General features: G+C 51.3%; 2 protein-coding genes across 2 annotated transcripts; one reads left to right on the top strand and one right to left on the bottom strand.

The window, feature by feature from the left end:
- The first annotated feature begins 7490 nt into the window (after positions 1-7490).
- On the top strand, positions 7491-14623 carry LOC137299669 (proteinase-activated receptor 3-like). Its single transcript, XM_067968604.1, has 2 exons — positions 7491-7631; positions 11623-14623. The coding sequence occupies exons 1-2, from the start codon at positions 7565-7567 to the stop codon at positions 12672-12674; spliced, it is 1119 nt and encodes a 372-aa protein (XP_067824705.1). The 5' UTR covers positions 7491-7564; the 3' UTR covers positions 12675-14623.
- Positions 14624-16184: 1561 nt separating this feature from the next.
- LOC137299674 (ubiquitin-ribosomal protein eL40 fusion protein-like) lies at positions 16185-19985 on the bottom strand. The gene is given in 5 exon segments (XM_067968609.1): positions 16185-16358; positions 18240-18342; positions 18558-18644; positions 19867-19909; positions 19911-19985. Coding segments are annotated over 5 exon segments (387 nt in total). The 5' UTR covers positions 19971-19985; the 3' UTR covers positions 16185-16264.
- Positions 19986-20769: the final 784 nt, after the last annotated feature.

Raw genomic sequence — 20769 nt, forward strand, 5'->3', positions numbered from 1 at the left:
TATGGGTTAGAATTAGGGTCAGGGTTCAAAACTAAAGCATTGCTGAAACTGGCAGAAAGTGGCCTCTGGCTGAGATAAGGGGATAATGGTGGATCACTCGCAAAACCTTCTGGGTGACACCAGTGCTGGAAATGAGATTGTGGGTTAAGGTGGAAGAGTGAGAAGGATGGGAAAATGAAGCTGAAGGAAGTTAAGGGGACAATGTGGGATTAAGAAGGGAGGCAGTGGTTTGAACAGAGGAACAGGAGGAGGCCATTCAGCCCCTCGAGCCTAGTCAACCATTCAATTAGATCATAGCTGATCCGCACCTCAATTCAATTTTCCTGCCCTTTGCTCCGTATCCTTGATACTTAACAAAAACAATCTATCGATCTCAGTCTTGAAAGTTCCAATTGACCCCCAGCATTCACCGCCTTTTGGGGGAGAGAGTTCCAGATTTCCACCCCCCTTTGTGTGAGGAAGTGCTTCCTGACATCACCCCTGAACGGCCTGGCTCTAATTTTAAGATTATTCCCTCTTGTTCTGGACTCCCCCCACCAGAGGAAATAGTTTCTCTCTATCCACCCTATCAAATCCTTTTAACATTTTAAACACCTCGATTAGATTAGATCACCCCTCAATCTTCTAAACTCGAGGGAATACAAACCCAGTTTGTGCAACCTGTCCTCATAATTTAAGAGGCGGGATTGAGGGGTGATGGTGAAGGTGATGCAATTCAGAAAGGACTGGGAGAGATAGTGGGATTGGTGGGGGTTAGTGCAAGGTAGCAGCATTGAGGGGGGAATGGGGTAGGTGGGGTGATTCGATTGAAGGCAGGTGTATTTAGGGAAAGTGGGAGGAGACAAAATGGGAGAAGGTCATGAAGGGTGGTGGATGTGGTGTACGTGGACTTTCAGAAAGCCTTTGACAAGGGACCACACCAGAGACTATTGGAGAAGATTGAGGACTATGGAATTAGGGGGAGGTAGAAAATTGGTTAGAAGGGAGGAAACAGAGAGTAGGAGTTAAGGGCAGTTTGTCAGTGGTGAAAGTGGGTAGTGGTGCCCCACAGGGTTCTGATCTGGGACCCCTTCAGCTCACTGTACATCAATGGTTTGAATAAAGGGATGAAAGGAGTGGGGCCCAAATTTTCAGGCGATACTAAACTGGGAGGAACAGTGAATAATTCTGAGAACCAAAGGAAGCTGAAAGGGGAGACTGATAAGATGGTGGAATGGGCAAAAAATGACAGGTGGAGTTCAATGTCAGTAAATGGGAGGGGGTACATTTTGATAAAAAATAAAATAATGATTATACTTTAAATGGAGGAAATCTGGATGATGTGGAATTGCAGAGAGATTTAGGGGTTCAGATTCACAAGATATCAAAAGCAGAACCTCAAGTGGGTAAGGTCATACAAAGGCTAACGGTATATAGGTTGGAAGGTGTAGGATCTAAAAATCACCCCACCAAGCAGCAGAACTTGATGTGTCTCAGCCACAGCTAAGAAATGTTTGTGTTTGAGACATGACAGAGCTCTGATTTTGTCAGTGTTTCTTCATGTCTCTATGATACGTATCTTTCTTCAGTGTTTATTTACATTTGTTCTCAGGATGTGGGCAAAAGTAGTGAGAGTTTGGAATTTGCTGTCACATATTGAAGCAGATAGCATTGACATATATAAGGGAAGCCTTGCTACATACTTGAGTGGGAAGGGAATAGAGGGATTGAGGGGCAGGGTGGGAAGAGGTAATTAGAGTGGGGGAAGCCTCATGTGGAGTATAAACACAGGCATAGACCAGTTGGGCAGAACGGCCTGTTTCTGTGCTGTACATTTTCTGTAACGATTCTGGCCAGGCCGGCATTTATTGCCCATCCCTAGTTGCCCTGAGAAGGTGGTGCTGGGCCTTCTTCTTGAACCACTGCAGTCCGTGTGGTGACACTGCTCCCACAATGGTGTTATATAGGGAATTCCAGACTTTAACCCCAGTGAAAGATCATGGACAGATGTGCCTGCAACAGGTAGGTTGGTGAGGACGAGGTCAAGTAGGTTATTCCCTCGTGTTGGTTCCCTTGCCATTGGATACAGGCCCAGTCTGGTAGCTATGTCCCTCAGGACCGGGCCAGCTCAATCAGTGGTGGTACTACCGAGCCACTCTTGGTGATGGACATTGAAGTCCCCCACCCAGAGCACCTTCTGTGTCCTTTGCTTTCCTTACAGATTTTTGCAAGTGGTGTTCAACATGAAGGTGTTCTGTTTGGTCAGTTGAGGGGCAGCAGTGGCTGGTGATCAGCAGGAGGTTTCCTGACTCTGTTTAACCTGAAGCTACAAGACCTCATGGGTCCAGAGTTGATGTTGAAGACTCCCAGGGCCACTGTGCCTCCACCTCTGGTTGTTCTGGGCTGCCAGTGGGACAGGGCATACCCAAGGATGGTGATCACAAGATAATTCCAGAAGAGGGAGACCGTCCTGGTTCATTGATCCATTGTCCCTCATTGTAGCAACCAGTTGTTTCTAAAATAATTCCGGGATTTCTGCCTCCATTACTCTATCTGGAGATTTATCCCACATGTTGATCACTCTTTGTGTGAAAAAAATCTCCTGATATCAGTTCTAAAAGTTCCTGACTCTAGTTAGAACCTGTGTCCCCGAGTTCTACTCCCACAGTTTAATTTAAAGTAATATTCTGGGTTAACCTTTTCTATACGTTTAAGCACCATATATCCCTCTGTAAGATCATCTCTCAGATGCCTCCTTTCCAGCTGAATGGTCTGAATCTCTCGTCTTTCCCCATAACTCAGACACTGACCCCGGGATTCAGACTCATGACTCGTCTCTGCACTCCCTCCAGGGTTTGTCTCCACTGTACTTCAGTGACCAGAACTGGAGTCAGCAAGCAAGGTGCAGTCTGACCAGATCCTGTACAGTTTGACCGTGACATCCTCTGACTTGTGCTCTACTGTTTGGACAATGGAAATCTACATCCTTTTCTTTCTTTGATTGCCACTCTGCATTTGTTGGACGTGTTGACTGATGAGTTTACCGAGACTCCTCAGTCTCTTTCACCTTCATCACATCCATGGAATGTGCGTTTCCAATCTTTCTCTCCAATGAGCACCTTACACTGCGTTAAATTCCATCAATCATTGGTCTGATATTCAGGTATTTTGTCCAACTCATTCTGTAACTTCTGAGCTGCCTCTTCAGATTCCATTACTCCTCCTAGTTTGGGAACATCTGCAGGGTTGAGTTTCAGAATCTAAGCCAATGATGTAAATTAGAAACGGTCGTGGTCCCAGCATTGAGCGGACACGCAGAGTGTCAGAAACTGATTCCAATCACATCACAGGCAACTTTAACAATAAGAGGGGAAATGTAGCTTTTTTAAAAAAATGACATTTCAACTTTACACCATGAGTCACACTGTTGGATTTGGACTAAAGCCTGATATCAGACCTCATTACTGATTCGTTCTACTTTATCTGCAATTCCTGTGGCCTTTACTTTTGAAAGGGAAGTTGCAGCAGAGATTTGCCTATTTGTGACCATGATACGGGGACAATGTGGGCAGACATATGGCAGACTGATTCATCAATTACCTCAGACTGACTGGAACTGAAACCAGAAAACTGCTCAGTTCAGAGAGTCAGTCACTCACTGCTCACCAGCCTGAGGCAGTTAAGTAACCCTCTGTAGCCAGCTGTGTGGGACATGGATCCCCCTCTCACACCTGCACAGCGTTTCCATTGAAGAAACATCAGGCCAGAGGTGGACTCAGAAAAACAGGAACAACCTGACCAGAAAAGTTACCCTTGGTCCCACAGACACCGGCCGACTGGACGGTCCCACAGACACCGGCCGACTGGGCGGTCCCACAGACACCAGCCAACTGGCCGGTCCCACAGACACCAGCCGACTGGGCGGTCCCACAGACACCAGCCGACTGGCCGGTCCCACAGACACCAGCCGACTGGACGGTCCCACAGACACCAGCCGACTGGCCGGTCCCACAGACACCAGCCGACTGGGCGGTCCCACAGACACCAGCCGATTGGGCGGAGTTTGTATTGAGGAGATCACTAATCTTCGATGTGTCCTGTGTATATTGTCATCCTGAGGAGAGGCCTCTATAACAAGCCATGTTTGCTGTGTGATCCCTCACTCCCTCCTCTGTTCTGACACAGTCACCTGCAAAATGGCAGACACAAAGAGCTGGGTCTCTCTCTGCCCGCTGGAAGTGCAAGGGGATGGGCCGCCCACCGCTTACAGGACACTGCCTGAAACACCACTCAGCCAATCTCAAGCTGTGATTTGGCTCAGCAATGCAGGGATGATTGGTTGTTGAAGTTAAACGAGTCATGGTAGCTTCCTGGGTGGCTGTGATTGGCATCACTCAGAAGCTGCACCCCTTCCAGTTTATAAAATTGATGGGGTTTTCATATGGTGCCACCTGAGTTTGATCAATGCCAGCCTGTACCCCAGGGAATCCCACTAGTCTATGAAAGTTCACCACTTGCTCTCTCTTTGCTTTGCAGGATCCATTGAGATTGTGTTGAATTGAGATGCTCACTTGAACAGAGCATCCATAAGCTTCTTAATACAGCGGTGCACAGCTAATTGACTGATGCTGCCTGGAAGGATCTGATTGCATAACAATTCAAGGCAGTGATCAATTTAACAGCAATTGATCAGGGTCCGCTCCTGCTGCTGCAAGTCTTGCAGCAAAACTCACCAATCGCCTGTGGAGGGAGGGGGCAATGTAACTTTCTAACGTAATATCTCTGTGAGAAGTCAGGGAGCTCAGTGAAGTCTATTGGGTGGGTGGCTACAGGGTGACTATAGACCCCTCCTGTGAGACCGCACACTCGTGGCCTCTGTGCTTAACTCCTCCATCCCCTCCTCTTCATATCATAAGGGGATTCCCATAGACAGACCCACTTATTGCCCAAAATTTATTGGTATTTTTCTGCACTCACTTTTTATTTAGTTTTATGTTCAGGAAATAAAAAGGCTCCAAAAATTGTAGTCTCCGAAAGGCCTGCTGGGAAGAAAATATTTCAGAAACCAGAGAGTCTCTTTGCCCATCGCTGGTGGACCAGTCGCCAGCCTCGCCCCCTCACCCTCACTGTTTACCCTCGCCCCCTCACCCTCACTGTTTACCCTCGCCCCCTCACCCTCACTGTTTACCCTCGCCCCCTCACCCTCACTGTTTACCCTCGCTCCCTCCGCCCTCACTGTTTACCCTCACCCTCACTGTTTACCCTCGCTCCCTCCGCCCTCACTGTTTACCCTCACCCTCACTGTTTACCCTCGCTCCCTCCGCCCTCACTGTTTACCCTCACCCTCACTGTTTACCCTCGCCCCCTCACCCTCACTGTTTACCCTCTCTCCCTCCGCCCTCACTGTTTACCCTCGCCCCCTCACCCTCACTGTTTACCCTCGCCCTCACTGTTTACCCTCGCCCTCACTGTTTACCCGTGGTGGGGCAGGTTCTGGGCAAAATGGTTTGTTTTTGGGGTCGGGTTCCAGCAGATCGACCCATTTTCCTTCATTTACTGTCGCTGAACTGCCCAAATAGTGATGGGTTTACAAGGACGATCCAATCAGCTCGGCCTTGAACAGGGCAGTTTGTGTACGGGTCAGTGTGAAGGATTATTTCTCACTGTGGGTTTCAGTTTCTCCACTCAGTCCCTGTGAGAATCGGTTCTGTATATTCCATGCCGCAGATTATTTCTGTGAAAGGAGAAGAGATTTTCTCCGAACATCCAGCATGTGATGAATGTGACCTCAAGCTGATGTGCTTTTATATAAAAATAATTCTGTGTCAGACCAGGAATGTGGGCCCAGGACACGATGATCAAAGCCCGCAGTCAGTTTCACTTCATTTTATTGTTTTGGCCGATGCAAATGCTCACCCAGGTCTCCACAGATCAAGTTGCATAAACAGGCCCCAAACCCTGACCCCCGACCCTGACCCTGACCCCCAAACCCTGACACCCAACCCTGACCCCCAAACCCTGACACCCAACCCTGACCCTGACCCCCAAACCCTGACACCCAACCCTGACCCTGACCCCCAAACCCTGACACCCAACCCTGACACCCAACCCTGACCCTGACCCCCAAACCCTGTCACCCGTCCTTGACACCCAACCCTGACCCTGACCCCCAAACCCTGTCACCCGACCCTGACCCCCAAACCCTGACACCCAACCCTGACCCTGACCCCCAAACCCTGTCACCCGACCCTGACCCTGACCCCCAAACCCTGTCACCCGACCCTGACCCTGACCCCCAAACCCTGACACCCAACCCTGACCCTGACCCCCAAACCCTGACACCCAACCCTGACCCTGACCCCCAAACCCTGACACCCAACCCTGACCCTGACCCCCAAACCCTGTCACCCGACCCTGACCCTGACCCCCAAACCCTGAACCTGACCCCCAAACCCTGACACCCAACACCCGACCCTGCTCCGACACCCAACCCCAACACCTGATCCTCGACCCCGAAACCCGACCCTGACACCCGACACTCGACCTCAACACCCGACACTCGACCCCGACACCTGACCCCGACACCTGACCCCGACACCCGACCCCGACACCCGACCACTTGCACGTCTGCCCCCACATGCACTGTCCAGCAGGAGTCACTGAATGCTGATCGGGAAGTCTGGCTGATCCCGGGGTTAAAGCAATGCTGGGATCGGCAGAGATGGAATTGGGACTGTCCCGGTCCCTATGGCACAACTCTTTTATCTGATTTATTACGGGTTCAGGACTCAAGTGAACTCGGATGCAGCAGAATGATGTTACTGTAATAAACACGATTGTAAAATCCACAGGGAAACAGATTGAGGGAGAACTTCCCTGGGATCTCCTGATCTGTAACATTTATCCATTTGCACCAATCCCCCCCCGCCAGAGACTTCCTGCAGAAAATCCAGATGAATATCTGCAGGTCGCAGCCTGACACACTGGTGACATGAAAAGGCCCATCAGTTAGTGTCAACTTTCACAATGATTCCATCGCCTATTTGAAAATTATTTTCTGTGAACAAAAATAAACATTGCACTCCAGGACACATCCCCCCCTGTGGTTGATGATCAATGTCCCCTTGGTAACCAGCGATAGCCAATAAATATCCTCATGCCAGTGTCCCAAGATTAATTGTGTTTTAATGTAGATTATGTAAAACTAAGCAAATTAGCCTGTTCCACAGACAGTGACCTAAAGGTTATTTGTAAAGGTGAAAAGTGCATGGATTGACAGGGTCATTAAATGCAGTTCTGATGCAGAAGGACTTCAGCCCATGGGATTCTCTCCTCTGTGAATATCAGCCCGATATTTTACCATTACAGCCGCTCGCTGTGTTAATGAGTTGTGTTCTGACCCCTTCCTGCTGTTACAGCTGCTGACGAGCCTGTATCGGCCGGGCTGTGGTTTTCACAGATGTGACAGTGTTGCTGACGGTCACACTGCTCTCAGCATGAGTCACCGCTGAGTTCCGTTGTCTCTGCCTGTCGCACTCACTCAGCCCTCGCGTCGAAGAGTCAGATCCTCAGACAGGACACAAGAATGAAGTTACTCCAGACACTTGGACTATTTGCTCTGGTCAACTGTTGCACCACAAAAGGGATCGAAGGTAAGAGATTCAGTAGAAACGGTTTTTACCGCTGCAAAAAATTCTGTGTTCTCCTAAACTACAGAAAATTTCTATTCAGCAATTAAACTATTAACAGATCTTCACTTCTGGAGAATATTCATTTCAACAGGTCAACATCAAAGTAATTTATCCAAATTATCCTATCCAGAATACTCAGTCCAGAATATACTTTATCTGAAGTATTCTATGTGGAGAATTCTGTCCAGCATATTCCATGTAAAATATTCTATCTGAAATATTATATCTGAAGCATTATATCTAGTATATTCTGTCCAGAGTATTCTATCTGGAATAATCTTTCCGGAATATTCTATCTAGAGTATTCTATCCTTCCTGTAATGTGGTGACCAGAACTGTACTCAAGCTGTGGCCTAACCAGTGTTTTATACATTTCCAGCATAACATCCCTGCTTTTATATTCTATGCCTTGGCTAATAAAGGAAAGTATCCCGTTTGCCTTCTTAACCACCTTATCTACCTGTCCTGCTACCTTCAGGGATCTGTGGACATGCACTCCAAGGTCCCTCACTTCCTCTACACCTCTCAGTATCCTCCCATTTATTGTGTATTCCCTTGCCTTGTTTGCTCTCCCCAAATGCATTACCTCACACTTCTCTGGATTGAATTCCATTTGCCACTTTTCTGCCCACCTGACCAGTCCATTGATATCTTCCTGCAGTCTACAGCTTTCCTCCTCACTATCAACCACACGGCCAATTTTTGTATCATCTGCAAACTTCTTAATCTTGCCCCCTACATTTAAGTCCAAATCATTAATATATATCACAAAGAGCAAAGGACCGAGTACTGAGCCCTGCGGCACCCCACTGGAAACAGCCTTCCAGTCACAAAAACACCCGTCGACCATTACCCTTTGCTTCCTGCCACTGAGCCAATTTTGGATCCAACTAGCCACTTTCCCTTGGATCCCATGGGCTTTTACTTTGTGTATGTGTGTGTAGATGTGTGTGTGTAGGTGTGTGTGTGTGTGTCATTGTGTGTGTGTGTCATTGTGTGTGTGTGGGTGTGTCTTTGTGTGTGTGTGTGTGTGTGTATCTGTCTGTCTTTGTGTGTGTGTGTGTGTGTATCTGTCTGTGTATGTTCCCCCCCCCATGTCCCTCTATCTGTCCCCCCACCCCAGAACGTGTTCCAATGCTCTGGGATCAGGAATTCTCCATACTCACCATCTCTGTAGCAGCATGTTGACATGTCAGATCTGCTTCTCCATAACTCTCCTAGAACGCACCTTCAAAGTCCTAGATAAATCCACGCTGTTAGACTTTAATCTAGAACCCAGCGCCTCAAAGTCTCTCGCTGAAATCCCCATCAAACTCTTTAATCTAAACTCGCTTTTATACTCAGTTGGCCTCTCAGCTCACCGGGGAGAGTGTAGGGGGAGCTTTACTCTGCATTTAAGCTGATACTTACAATGTCACTTCCTTTTGTGAATTGACTTTCTAAAAGAATCCCCTGGACCTGATGACCTACGTCCGAGGGTTCTAAACGAGGAGATTGCAGGGATAGTGGAAGCATTGGTTGTGATCTTCAAAATTCCCTAGATTCTAGAACGGTCCCAGCGGATTGGAAGACAGCAAATGTAACCCCGCTATTCAAGAAAGGAGGGAGAGAGAAAACAGGGAACTACAGGCCAGTTAGCCTGACATTGGTCATCAGGAAAATGCTGGAATCCATTATTAAGGAAATGATAACAGGGCACTTAGAAAATCATAATATGATTAGGCAGAGTCAACATGGTTTTATGAAAGGGAAATCGTGTTTGACAAATTTATTAGACTCTTTTGAGGATGTAACTAGCAGGGTAGATAAAGGGGAACCAGTGGATGGAGTATATTTGGATTTTCAAAAGGCATTCGATAAGGTGCCACATAAAAGGTTGTTACACAAGATAAGGGCTCATGGGGTTGGGGGTAATATATTATCATGGATAGAGGATTGGTTAACGGACAGAAAACAGAGAGTAGGGATAAATGGGCCATTCTCAGGTTGTCAGGCTGTAACCAGTGGGGTGCCACAAGGATCAGTGCTTGGGCCTCAGCTATTTACAATCTATATTAATGATTTAGATGAAGGGACCGAGTGTAGTGTATCCAAGTTTGCTGACGATACAAAGTTAGGTGGGAAAGTAAACTGTGAGGAGGACACAAAGAGTCTGCAAAGGGATAGAGACAGGTTAAGTGAGTGGGCAAGAAGGTGGCAGATGGAGTATAATGTGGGGAAATGTGAGGTTATTCACTTTGGTAGGAAGAATAGAAAAACAGAATATTTTTTAAATGATGAGAAACTATTAAATATTGGTGATCAGAGAGATTTGGGTGTCCTTGTACAAGAAACACAGAAAGTAAACATGCAGGTTCAGCAAGCAATTAGGAAGGTAAATGGAATGTTGGCCTTTATTGCAAGGGGATTGGAGTACAAGAGTAAGGAAGTCTTACTACAATTGTACAGGGCTTTGGTGAGACCTCACCTGGGATACTGTGTACAGTTTTGGTCTCCTTATCTAAGGAAGGATATACTTGCCTTAGAGGCGGTGCAACGAAGGTTCACAAGATTGATTCCTGGGATGAGAGGGTTGTCCTATGAGGAGAGATTGAGTAGAATGGGTATATACTCTCTGGAATTTAGAAGAATGAGAGGTGATCTCATTGAAACATGTAAGATTCTGAGGGGACTTGACAGGGTAGACGCTGAGAGGCTGTTTCCCCTGGCTGGAGAGTCTAGAACTAGGGGGGCATAGTCTCAGGATAAGGGGTCGGCCATTTAGAACTGAGATGAGGAGGAATTTCTTCACTCAGAGGGTTGTGAATCTTTTGGAATTCTCTACCCCAGAGGGCTGTGGATGCTCAGTCGTTGAATATATTCAAGGCTGAGATCGATAGATTTTTGGACTCGAGGGGAATCAAGGGATATGGGGATCGGGCGGGAAAGTGGAGTTGAGGTCAAAGATCAGCCATGATCTGATTGAATGGCGGACCAGGCTCGAGGGGCCGGATGGCCAACTCCTGCTCCTATTTCTTATGTTCTTATAAGATCAATGTTGCTGTGAATCACCACCAATCCCAATACTCCAAACCTCACCTCAAAGTAGTGCAAAGTGCTCAGGGGAAAGGGGGAATGAAGCATTATTCTCTCTGTTCTACTCTCTGCTTGTTGTGTGACAGTTTCAGACATGTACAGTATTCCCTTAGTGTGTTCCCAACAACACGGACTCCCATTTGTTGACAAGAATCTATCTAGTTCCTTCTTGAAACCCGTTAAGGTTTCTTGTCCCCCCCACTCCCCGTGCCTGTAATCTGTTCCATACACTCACCACCCTTTTAGTTAAAAGGTTCCTCCTGCATTTCTTATTTTCTTTGGCTGTCTTTATTTTGTAAATATGATCCCATGTTCTCGGCAGAAAAGTTCACTTTTTAAAAATTCATTCTGGGGATGTGGGCGTCGCTGGCGAGGCCGGCATTTATTGGCCATCTCTAGTTGCCCCTTGAGAAGGTGGTGGTGAGCCGCCTTCTTGAACCGCTGCAGTCCGTGTGGTGATGGTGCTCCCAGTCGGGAGTTCCAGGATTCTGACCCAGCGACGATGAAGGAACGGCCGATATGTGTCCAAGTCAGGATGGTGTGTGACTTGGAGGGGAACGTGCAGGTGGTGTTGTTCCCATGTGCCTGCTGCCCTTGTCCTTCTAGGTGGTAGAGGTCGTGGGTTTGGGAGGTGCTGTCGAAGAAGCCTTGGCGAGTTGCTGCAGTGCATCCTGTGGATGGTACACACTGCAGCCACAGTGCGCCGGTGGTGGAGGGAGTGAATATTGAGTCCAGTGGATGAGTCTAAACCTTTCATAATTTTAAACACTTCTATCATATCCTCTCTCAGTCGTCTCTTTTCAGCCCTGGGTGTTCAATCTTTGCCCATATGATCTGTACTTATTCTTTGTCCCTTGTTCTTTTGCTCAAATCACAGAATGTGTACAGATGAAAAACATGAGCAGCAGCAGAAAATTCCCCATCATCCAGCTGATAGACCAGACTTTGAACAAAACGATCAACACCTTCAACGATTCTGCAATGCAGCACCTGAGGAGTGAGGTCACCACAGTGCTGATCCCCTGTTTCTACCTCATGGTGTTAATTATCGGCCTGCCAGCTAACGGGCTGGCTCTCTGGGTCCTCGTCACAAGAATCAAGAAGCTGTCCTCCACCATCTTCCTGATGAACCTCGCCTTGGCCGACCTGCTCCTGACCCTCTCCCTCCCTTTCAAGATCTCCTACCATCTGCTGGGCAATGACTGGGTGTTTGGAGAGGGGCTGTGCCGAGGTTCCAGCGCTCTCTTCTATGGGAATGTGTACAGCTCCACCCTCCTCCTCACCTGCATCAGTGCCGATCGATACCTGGGAGTGGTTCATCCCTTCCTCTCGAAGGAACTGCGGAGTAAGAAGTCTGTGTACTGCGTTTGTGGAGTGGTCTGGGTGCTGGTTGTACTCTCCATGGTGCCGTTGTACATCACCAACCAGTCGTACAAGATCCACACTCTCAACATCACCACCTGCAATGACGCACTCCTAGAAAAGACAATGAATGGCTACATCTTCTATTACTTCATCTGTCTGGTGGTGTTTGGTTTTGTGATTCCCTGTTTAATCTCTGTCTTCTGTTATGTGTCTGTTATTTCCACATTAATTCTAAATGACGAGAAGTATGTCCATGTGATTAAGGTGACGGTGCTGGTCCTGCTCGTGTTCCTGGTGTGTCTGACTCCCTTTAATGTGATCTTGTTAATCCAGGTTCCCACACACAGCAGTGACCTGTATTTCTATTATATGATCTGCCTGGCACTCAGCACCTTCAATAACTGCATCGACCCTTTCATCTACTACTACATCTCCGAGGAGTTCAGGGACAAAGTGAGAAGCACGATCTGTGCCCCTAAAAACAAGGCGAATTCTGAGAAATCTGCTCAGAGTCTCATTCAGAGCAGCAGTTTGTCCCAGTCCAGGCCACCCCAGGCAGTGTAGAGTTTCTGGTTCTGTTCTATCTCTGGGGTCAGTGATTTATCACTTGGATATCCGGCTTTCAGTGTCATTGGGGCACGTTCAGTGGGACTCGGGCAGCAAGCTGTCCTTCGAACTGTAGGTGTGGAATTTACCTCAGTAACAGGTACCCTGGAGGTTTACTGTTGGGCCTACACGAGTTTGCCAGGACTGAACAACTTTCTACGCACTTGTTCATAATGTATAGTATGTCACTGCTAGACATCAATCATTCAAGATTATCCATGTGGTTTATATGCGATGACTCCCAGAGTTGCAACTGTAACAGTTGTAATTCACCAAGACAATTATAGAATCTTACAGCACAGGCCATTCGGCCCATCGTGCCTGTGCCGGCTCTTTGAAAGAGCTATCCAATTAGTCCCACTCCCCCCTGCAAATTTTTCCCTTCAAGTATTTATCCAATTCCCTTTTGAAAGTTATTATTGAATCTTCTTCCACCGCCCTTTCAGGCAGTGAATTCCAGATCAGAACAACTCGCTGCGTAAAATAAAAGGTTTTCCTCGTCTCCCCTCTGATTCTTTTGCCAATTATCTTAAATCTGTGACCCTCCTGCCAGTGAATAACCAGTGAATTACACAGCTAAAATCTATGCCTTACCACATCGTTTCTTTACACCGATTTCACAGCTGCTTCCGACTGGAACTGGTTTTGATTGAAAGAAACTTTTAAAAATCTGAACGAGGTGAGTCGCCTGAACCTCACATTTGATGATCGGTTGAGTGGCATTGCTTCCCGCACTGGCCGGAGACTCCCCGTTTGATTCCATCTGTACTGATCGCAGCCTTGTGGTTATGGTGCCAGAGTGGAACTGGGTCCTGTTCAGCATTGATGCCCCATACAGTTGAATAGCTTGCTGTTACTCTTATGAAGAAGTCATCTGAGTGAAGTGAGGTAGCTCGTGGAACCCAAACCCACCAAGTCACCGAACTGGTCAGCTCTTTAACAGGGGAATATACCAGGGCTGGGATACAAATGTGAGGAAGTGATGCTGCAGCTGCACAGAGCCTCAGTCAGACCCCGTCTGGAGAGACTGGGTTCAGTTCTGGGCCCCGCCCCTCAGGAAGGATATATTGGCCTTGGAGGGGGTGCAGCCCAGATTCACCAGAATGATACCGGGACTAAAAGGGTTAAATTACGAGGACAGGTTCCATAGACGAGGCTTGTATTCCCTTGAGTTTAGAAGAGTAAGGGGTGGTCTAATGAGGGGTTTAAGATGATTAAAGTAGTTGAAAGGGTGGATAGAGAGAAACTATTTCCTCTGGTGGGGGAATTCAGAACAAGGGGGCAGGACCTTAAAATTAGAGCCAGGCCATTCAGGGGTGATGTCGGGAAGCACTTCTTCACACAAAGGGGAGTGGAAAATCTGAAACTCTTTCCCCCCCCCCAGAAGACTGTAGATGCTGGGGGTCAATTGGAGATCGACAGATTTTTGTTGGGTGAGGGTATCGAGGGACATGGAGCAAAGGCGGGAAAATGGGGTTCAGAATACAGACCAGCCAGGATCTGATTGAATGGTGGAACAGACTCGAGGGGCTGAATGGCCTCCTCCTGTTCCTCTACTCCATTGGTCAGCCCGTCACAGGGGAATAAGTCACTACTCTGCTTAGATACTGATCAATTAATTGATGGCTGTGACTTCACCTCGACAATCCTCACCCTAAACCCCTCTCTTCATTTAAGACCCTCACTAAAACTCACCTATTTGACCAAGCTCTTCACTCCACCGAGTATATCCCCCTCTGGCTGATTCCACCTCTCTGAAGCCCCACAGGGGTCTGTGTTACAGCCACTGTATAAATGCAAATTGTTGATGTATATGAGAGAATGAGGTCTGTGCCTAACACTGTGTCATGAGCTCCTCTTGAGACTGATTGCAGAAAGATTTGCAGCTAATAAACAGGAAACTTTGATCTCTGGATCTTTCTATTGTCTTGCTACATGACACAAGTACGTGAATAACTGAATGATGAAAAGGAATTACACCAGTGCACGAGGGGAGCTTTACTCAAAGCTCAGCCACTGCTGGTGTCAGTGAAAATGGTAACTCCACAGCCCAGAGAGACACCAGCCCACGGTCAGCTCGTCCTTCTGCTGGGTAGGGGATAGGAGAAAGATTGAGAAAGGGTCAAACTGCCCAGGCATGAGCTGACAGACCTGGCATTGCCCAACTGCAACCACTGGACCACAGCTCCCGCTCTCCTTAGAGTGGGTACAGATTTACTAGAACAGTACCAGGGATGAGGGACTTCAGTTACGTGGAGACTGGAGAAGCTGAGATTGTTCTGTTTAAAACAGAGAAGGTTGAGATTTAATAGAGGGGTTTAAAATCAGGAAGGGTTTTGATAGAATAAATAGGAAGAAACTGAATCCAATGGCAGAAGGGTCGGTGACCAAAGGACACAGACACCAGGGCAAAAGAACCAGAGGCTAAATGAGAATTGTTTTTCAGTGAGTTGTTCTGATCTGGAATGCGCTGCCTGAAAGGGTGGTGGAAGCAAATTCAATAACTTTCAAGAGGAAATTGAATAAATACTTGAAGGGGAAAAATTTGCAGGGCTCTGGGGAAAGAGCAGGGGGAGTGGGACTAATTGGATAGCTCTTTCAAAGAGCCAGCACAGGCACAATGGGCCGAATGGCCGCCTTCTGTGCTGCATTGAAAAATCAACCCGATTTAAGTAGCCCCCGATCGGAAGCTGGGCTCGAGCCCCATTCCAACCCTGGGGTGGGGGAAAGAGAGGGCCACCCTGGGGGCTGACACTATGTGCAGCAGTGGCTCGATCCTTTGGATTGAGGCGTTAAACCAAACATTCCAGCTGCGTCCTGCCCAACACCAAAACAGATTAACCAGTCGTTCACGCTTGCTGCTCTGTGGGATCTTGCTGTGTATATTGGTTGCCGCATTTACTGGTCACTGGACTTACAAAACGTACTGAATGTTTGAGATGAGAAGCTGTCTCAGTACATCCAGCTCCGTGAGGAGGTGCATTTAATACACAGGAGGCCCAACACCCGCCGCCCCCCACCACTCCCCTCCCCCACCGTACCCGCCCCCTCCCTCCCCCACCGTACCCCCCCCTCCCCCCCATTGGTACCCCGCCCCCACCGTACCCCGCCCCCCTTCCCCCCATCATACCCCGTCCCCCTCCCCCCCATCGTAACCCGCCCCCACCGTACCCCACCCCCTCCCTCCCCCATCGTACCCCGCCCTCCCTCCCCCCCATCGTACCCCGCCCCCTCCCCCCCCATCGTACCCGCCCCCCTCCCCCCCATCGTACCCCACCCCCCTCCCCCCACCATTCCCCACCCCCTCCCCCCCATCGTACCCGCCCCCCTCCCTCCCCCACCGTACCCGCCACCCTCATCGTACCCCACCGACCCTCCACATCGTGTCCCCCCCCTCCCGCACCACACCAATACACTCGAGCCTTTGATTGCCCCCCTGAAGTTGTGCTGAGAGTAACTCGGGCTGAGGAAGATGCAATGTCAACTTTTATTGGAAATTTAGCACAAACACAAGTGTAACGGGGTAACCGGCCCCCCCGGCCCTCACTTTACTTCAGCTTCTTCTTGGGCCTCAGGTTGTTCGTGTGCCCACACTTGGTTTTACGGCAGTTGGAAGCTCGGGGGTGCAGACGGGCGTAGCACCTGCAGGGAACAGACACACGGTTAACGGCATCTCCAGGAAAGAAGCATCGCACCCCCCGACCCCTCCGACAGCAACTCAGGCCCGTGGGAAGCCCCAACAGAATCGCCGGGGCGACAGGGAGCAGCCAAACCAGCGGGACTAGCCAGAGCTGTAAACGCAAGTTTGGTGACTTAGATACAGTGACAGAGTTAATAGTGTCGACAGGAGCAGAAAGTTGCAAAGGGCAATTGAGAGATTCAGTGAGTGGGAGAAAAACTGGGGGCAGATGGAGTTCAATGTGGGGGAAGAGTGAGGTCATTCACTTTGGACCTAAGAAAGATCAGAGTATTTCCTAAATGGTGAAAAGCAGGAACTGTGGAGGAGCCGAGAGATTTCGGGGCCCAAGTACAGAAATCACAAAGCCAGTGAACAAGTACAAAAAAAAAAGGCGAATGGAATGTTGGCTTTTATCTCAAAAGAGCTGGAAGACAAAGGGGAGGAAGTGATATTACATAAGAAATAGGAGCAGGAGTAGGCCAATCGGCCCCTCGAGCCTGCTCCGCCATTCAATAAGATCATGGCTGATCTGATCCTAACCACAAATCTAAATTCATGTCCAATTTCCTGCCCCGCTTCCCCGTAACCCCTAATTCCCTTTACTTCTCGGAAACTGTCTATTTCTGTTTTAAATTTATTTAATGATGTAGCTTCCACAGCTTCCTGGGGCAGCAAATTCCACAGACCTACGACCCTCTGAGTGAAGAAGTTTCTCCTCATCTCAGTTTTGAAAGAGCAGCCCCTTATTCTAAGATTATGCCCCCTAGTTCTAGTTTCACCCATCCTTGGGAACATCCTTACCGCATCCACCCGATCAAGCCCCTTCACAATCTTATATGTATGGAGAGATTGGCCTTGGAGGGGGTGCAGCTCAGATTCACCAGAATAATACTGGGGCTAAGAGTTAAAATTACAAGGACAGGTTCAGAGACAGGTTTATATTCCCTTGAGGTTAAGATTGAGGAGTCATCAAAACGAGGTCTTAGTGAAAAAAAAGGAGTTGATAGGGAGGATAAAGAGAAACTACTCCCTCTGGTGGGGGGGAGTCCACACAGGGGAGGGAGACCCCCCCTCCCTCACTCCCCCACCACTTCCACCCTTCCCCCACCCCTCCCCCCCCTCCACCAGCACCCCCCCCTTCCCCCACCCCTCCCCCTCCCTCCCTCCACCAGCACCCCCTTCCCCCCCACCCCCTTCCCCCCCCTCCCCCCCCAGCACCCCCCTTCCCCCCCCACTCCACCAGCACCCCCCCTCCCCCCCCCCCACTCCACCAGCACCCCCCTCCCCCCCCCCCCACTCCACCAGCACCCCCTTCCCCCCCCACTCCACCAGCACCCCCCCTCCCCCCCCCCACTCCACCAGCACCCCCCCTCCCCCCCCCCCACTCCACCAGCACCCCCTTCCCCCCCCCCACTTCCACCAGCACCCCCTTCCCCCCCCCACTCCACCAGCGCCCCCTTCCCCCCCCCCCCCACTCCACCAGCACCCCCTTCCCCCCCCCCCACTCCACCAGCACCCCCTTCCCCCCCCCCCCCACTCCACCAGCACCCCCCCTCCCCCCCCCCCACTCCACCAGCACCCCCCTCCCCCCCCCCACTCCACCAGCACCCCCCTTCCCCCCCCACTCCACCAGCACCCCCCCTCCCCCCCCCACTCCACCAGCACCCCCTTCCCCCCCCCACTCCACCAGCACCCCCTTCCCCCCCCCCACTCCACCAGCGCCCCCTTCCCCCCCCCCCCACTCCACCAGCACCCCCTTCCCCCCCCCCACTCCACCAGCACCCCCTTCCCCCCCCCCCCACTCCACCAGCACCCCCTTCCCCCCCCCCCCCTCTGCTACTTACTTGCGGCAAATCATTTTGTCACAGTTGTATTTCTGAGCGAGGACTCGGAGGGAGGGGTCGAGGACGCCCCCTCTCAGGCGCAGCACCAGGTGGAGAGTCGACTCTAAATAAAAAGTTAAAAAACATCGGATTCAACAGTAAATTCAGGAAATGGCGTCTGCTCATTAACCTCCAGGAGCTCAAATATTCAATCATCATTTGTGATTTTGTATTAAGAACAGATCCGTGTAACCAGCCCCCCCACAGCCCGGGCGAGGGCGGAGCGCGGGGGCTTCCGGCCAGACGCGCAGTGGACCGAGACGTCTCTGCTGCACTGACCTTTCTGGATGTTGTAGTCAGACAGGGTGCGGCCGTCCTCCAGCTGCTTCCCAGCGAAGATCAGACGCTGTTGGTCCGGGGGAATCCCTGCATCGAAACACAGGGTTTAAACACCAGATTCACACGGCACTGCCCCCCCCCCCGACTAAACCCCGGGGTAAACCCCGACACCCCACACTAAACCCCAGGGTAAACCCCCCCCCCACAATAAACCCCCGGGGTAAACCCCCCCCCCCACACTAAACCCCCGGGGGTAAACCCCCCCCCCCAACTAAACCCCGGGGTAAACCCCCCCCCCCCAAACTAAACCCCGGGGTCACCCCCTACACCCCACACTAAACCCCCAGGGTAAACCCCCCCCCCCGACTAAACCCCGGGGTAAACACCCCCCCCCCCACACACTAAACCCCAGGGTAAACCCCCCCCCACACTAAACCCCGGGGTAAACCCCCCCCCCGACTAAACCCCGGGGTAAACCCCCCCCCCCACACTAAACCCCGGGGTAAACCCCCCCCCCCACACATACATAGGAACAGGCCATTCAGCCCATCGAGCCTGTTCCACCACTCGATTAGATCATAGCTGATCTGTACCTGAAATCCATTTACCCCCCCTTGCTCCACGCCCCTCGATACCAAACAAAAATACATTAATCTCAGTCTTGGAAGCTCCAGTTGACCCCCAGAAATCCACAGCCTTTGGGGGGAGAGAGTTCCAGATTTCTCCCCCTTTGTGTGAGGAAGTGCTTCCTGACATCACCCCTGAACGGCCCGGCTCTGATTTTAAGATTATTCCCCCTTGTTCTGGACTCTCCCACCCAGAGGAAATAGTTTCTCTCTATCGACCCTATCAAATCCTTCAATCATCTTAAACACCTCGATTAGATCACCCCCTTAATCTTCTACACTCGAGGGAATACAAGCCCAGTCTGTGCAACCCGTCCTCGTAATTTAACCCTTTTAGCCCCGGTATCATTCTGGTGAATCTGCTCCCCCTCCAAGGCCAATAAATCCTCCCTGAGGGGCGGGGCCCAGAGCTGAACCCAGTCTCCAGATGGGGTCTGAGCAGAGCGTCACACAACCAACAAGGTTCACTGACATTAACACCCCCAGACTCTGAACCCCATTTTCTTTACTCTGGGATCCCCACCCAGAGGTGCTCGTACCCACTGTCTGCCCCCAGTGACACTGAGCCAGGGGGATTCCCCGGGACACTGCCCCCTCTCCTCGCCTCCAGGACAGACCAGCCCCAACCCCAGGACACTCGCCCTCCGCCAGAGCCCCAATGTGACTCCCATTCCCGCCCTCACCCTCCTTGTCCTGGATCTTGGCCTTCACATTCTCGATGGTGTCGGCTCGGCTCCACCTCCAGGGTGATGGTTTTCCCCGTCAGAGTCTTCACAAAAATCTGCATCTTGCCTGAAACGGGGGAAAGAAAGAAAGTGAGACAATAATCACCCCCAATAACCGGGGGGGGTTGGGCCCTCCCCCCATCCCCCAATAACCGGGGGGGGGCCCTCCTCCCCCCTCCCCCAATAACCGGGGGGGGCCCTCCCCCCTCCCCCAATAACCGGGGGGGGGCCCCTCCCCACCCTCCCCCAATAACCGGGGGGGGGGGTGGGGGGGGGGGCCCTCCCCCATCCCCCAATAACCGGGGGGGGGCCCTCCCCCCCTCCCCCCAATAACCGGGGGGGGGGGGGCCCTCCCCCCCTCCCCCAATAACCGGGGGGGGGCCCCTCCCCCATCCCCAATAACCCGGGGGGGGGGGCCCCCTCCCCCAATAAACCGGGGGGGGGGGCCCCTCCCCCCCTCCCCCCCAATAACCGGGGGGGGGGCCCCCTCCCCCCCTCAACCGGGGGGGGGCCCCTCCCCCCCTCCCCCAATAACCGGGGGGGGGGCCCTCCCCCCTCCCCCAATAACCGGGGGGGGGGGCCCTCCCCCCTCCCCCCAATAACCGGGGGGGGGGCCCTCCCCCCCTCCCCCAATAACCGGGGGGGGGGGGGGGGCCCTCCCACCCTCCCCCAATAACCGGGGGGGGGGGGCCCCCTCCCCCCCCTCTCCCCAATAACCGCGGGGGGGGCCTTCCCCCCCTCCCCAATAACCGGGGGGGGGCCCCTCCCCCAATAACCGGGGGGGGGGCCCCTCCCCCAATAACCGGGGGGGGGGGGGCCCCCTCCCCCAATAACCGGGGGGGGGGGGGGCCCCCTCCCCCA

Source organism: Heptranchias perlo, chromosome 29, assembly GCF_035084215.1.
Source record: "Heptranchias perlo isolate sHepPer1 chromosome 29, sHepPer1.hap1, whole genome shotgun sequence".
Taxonomy (NCBI): domain Eukaryota; kingdom Metazoa; phylum Chordata; class Chondrichthyes; order Hexanchiformes; family Hexanchidae; genus Heptranchias; species Heptranchias perlo.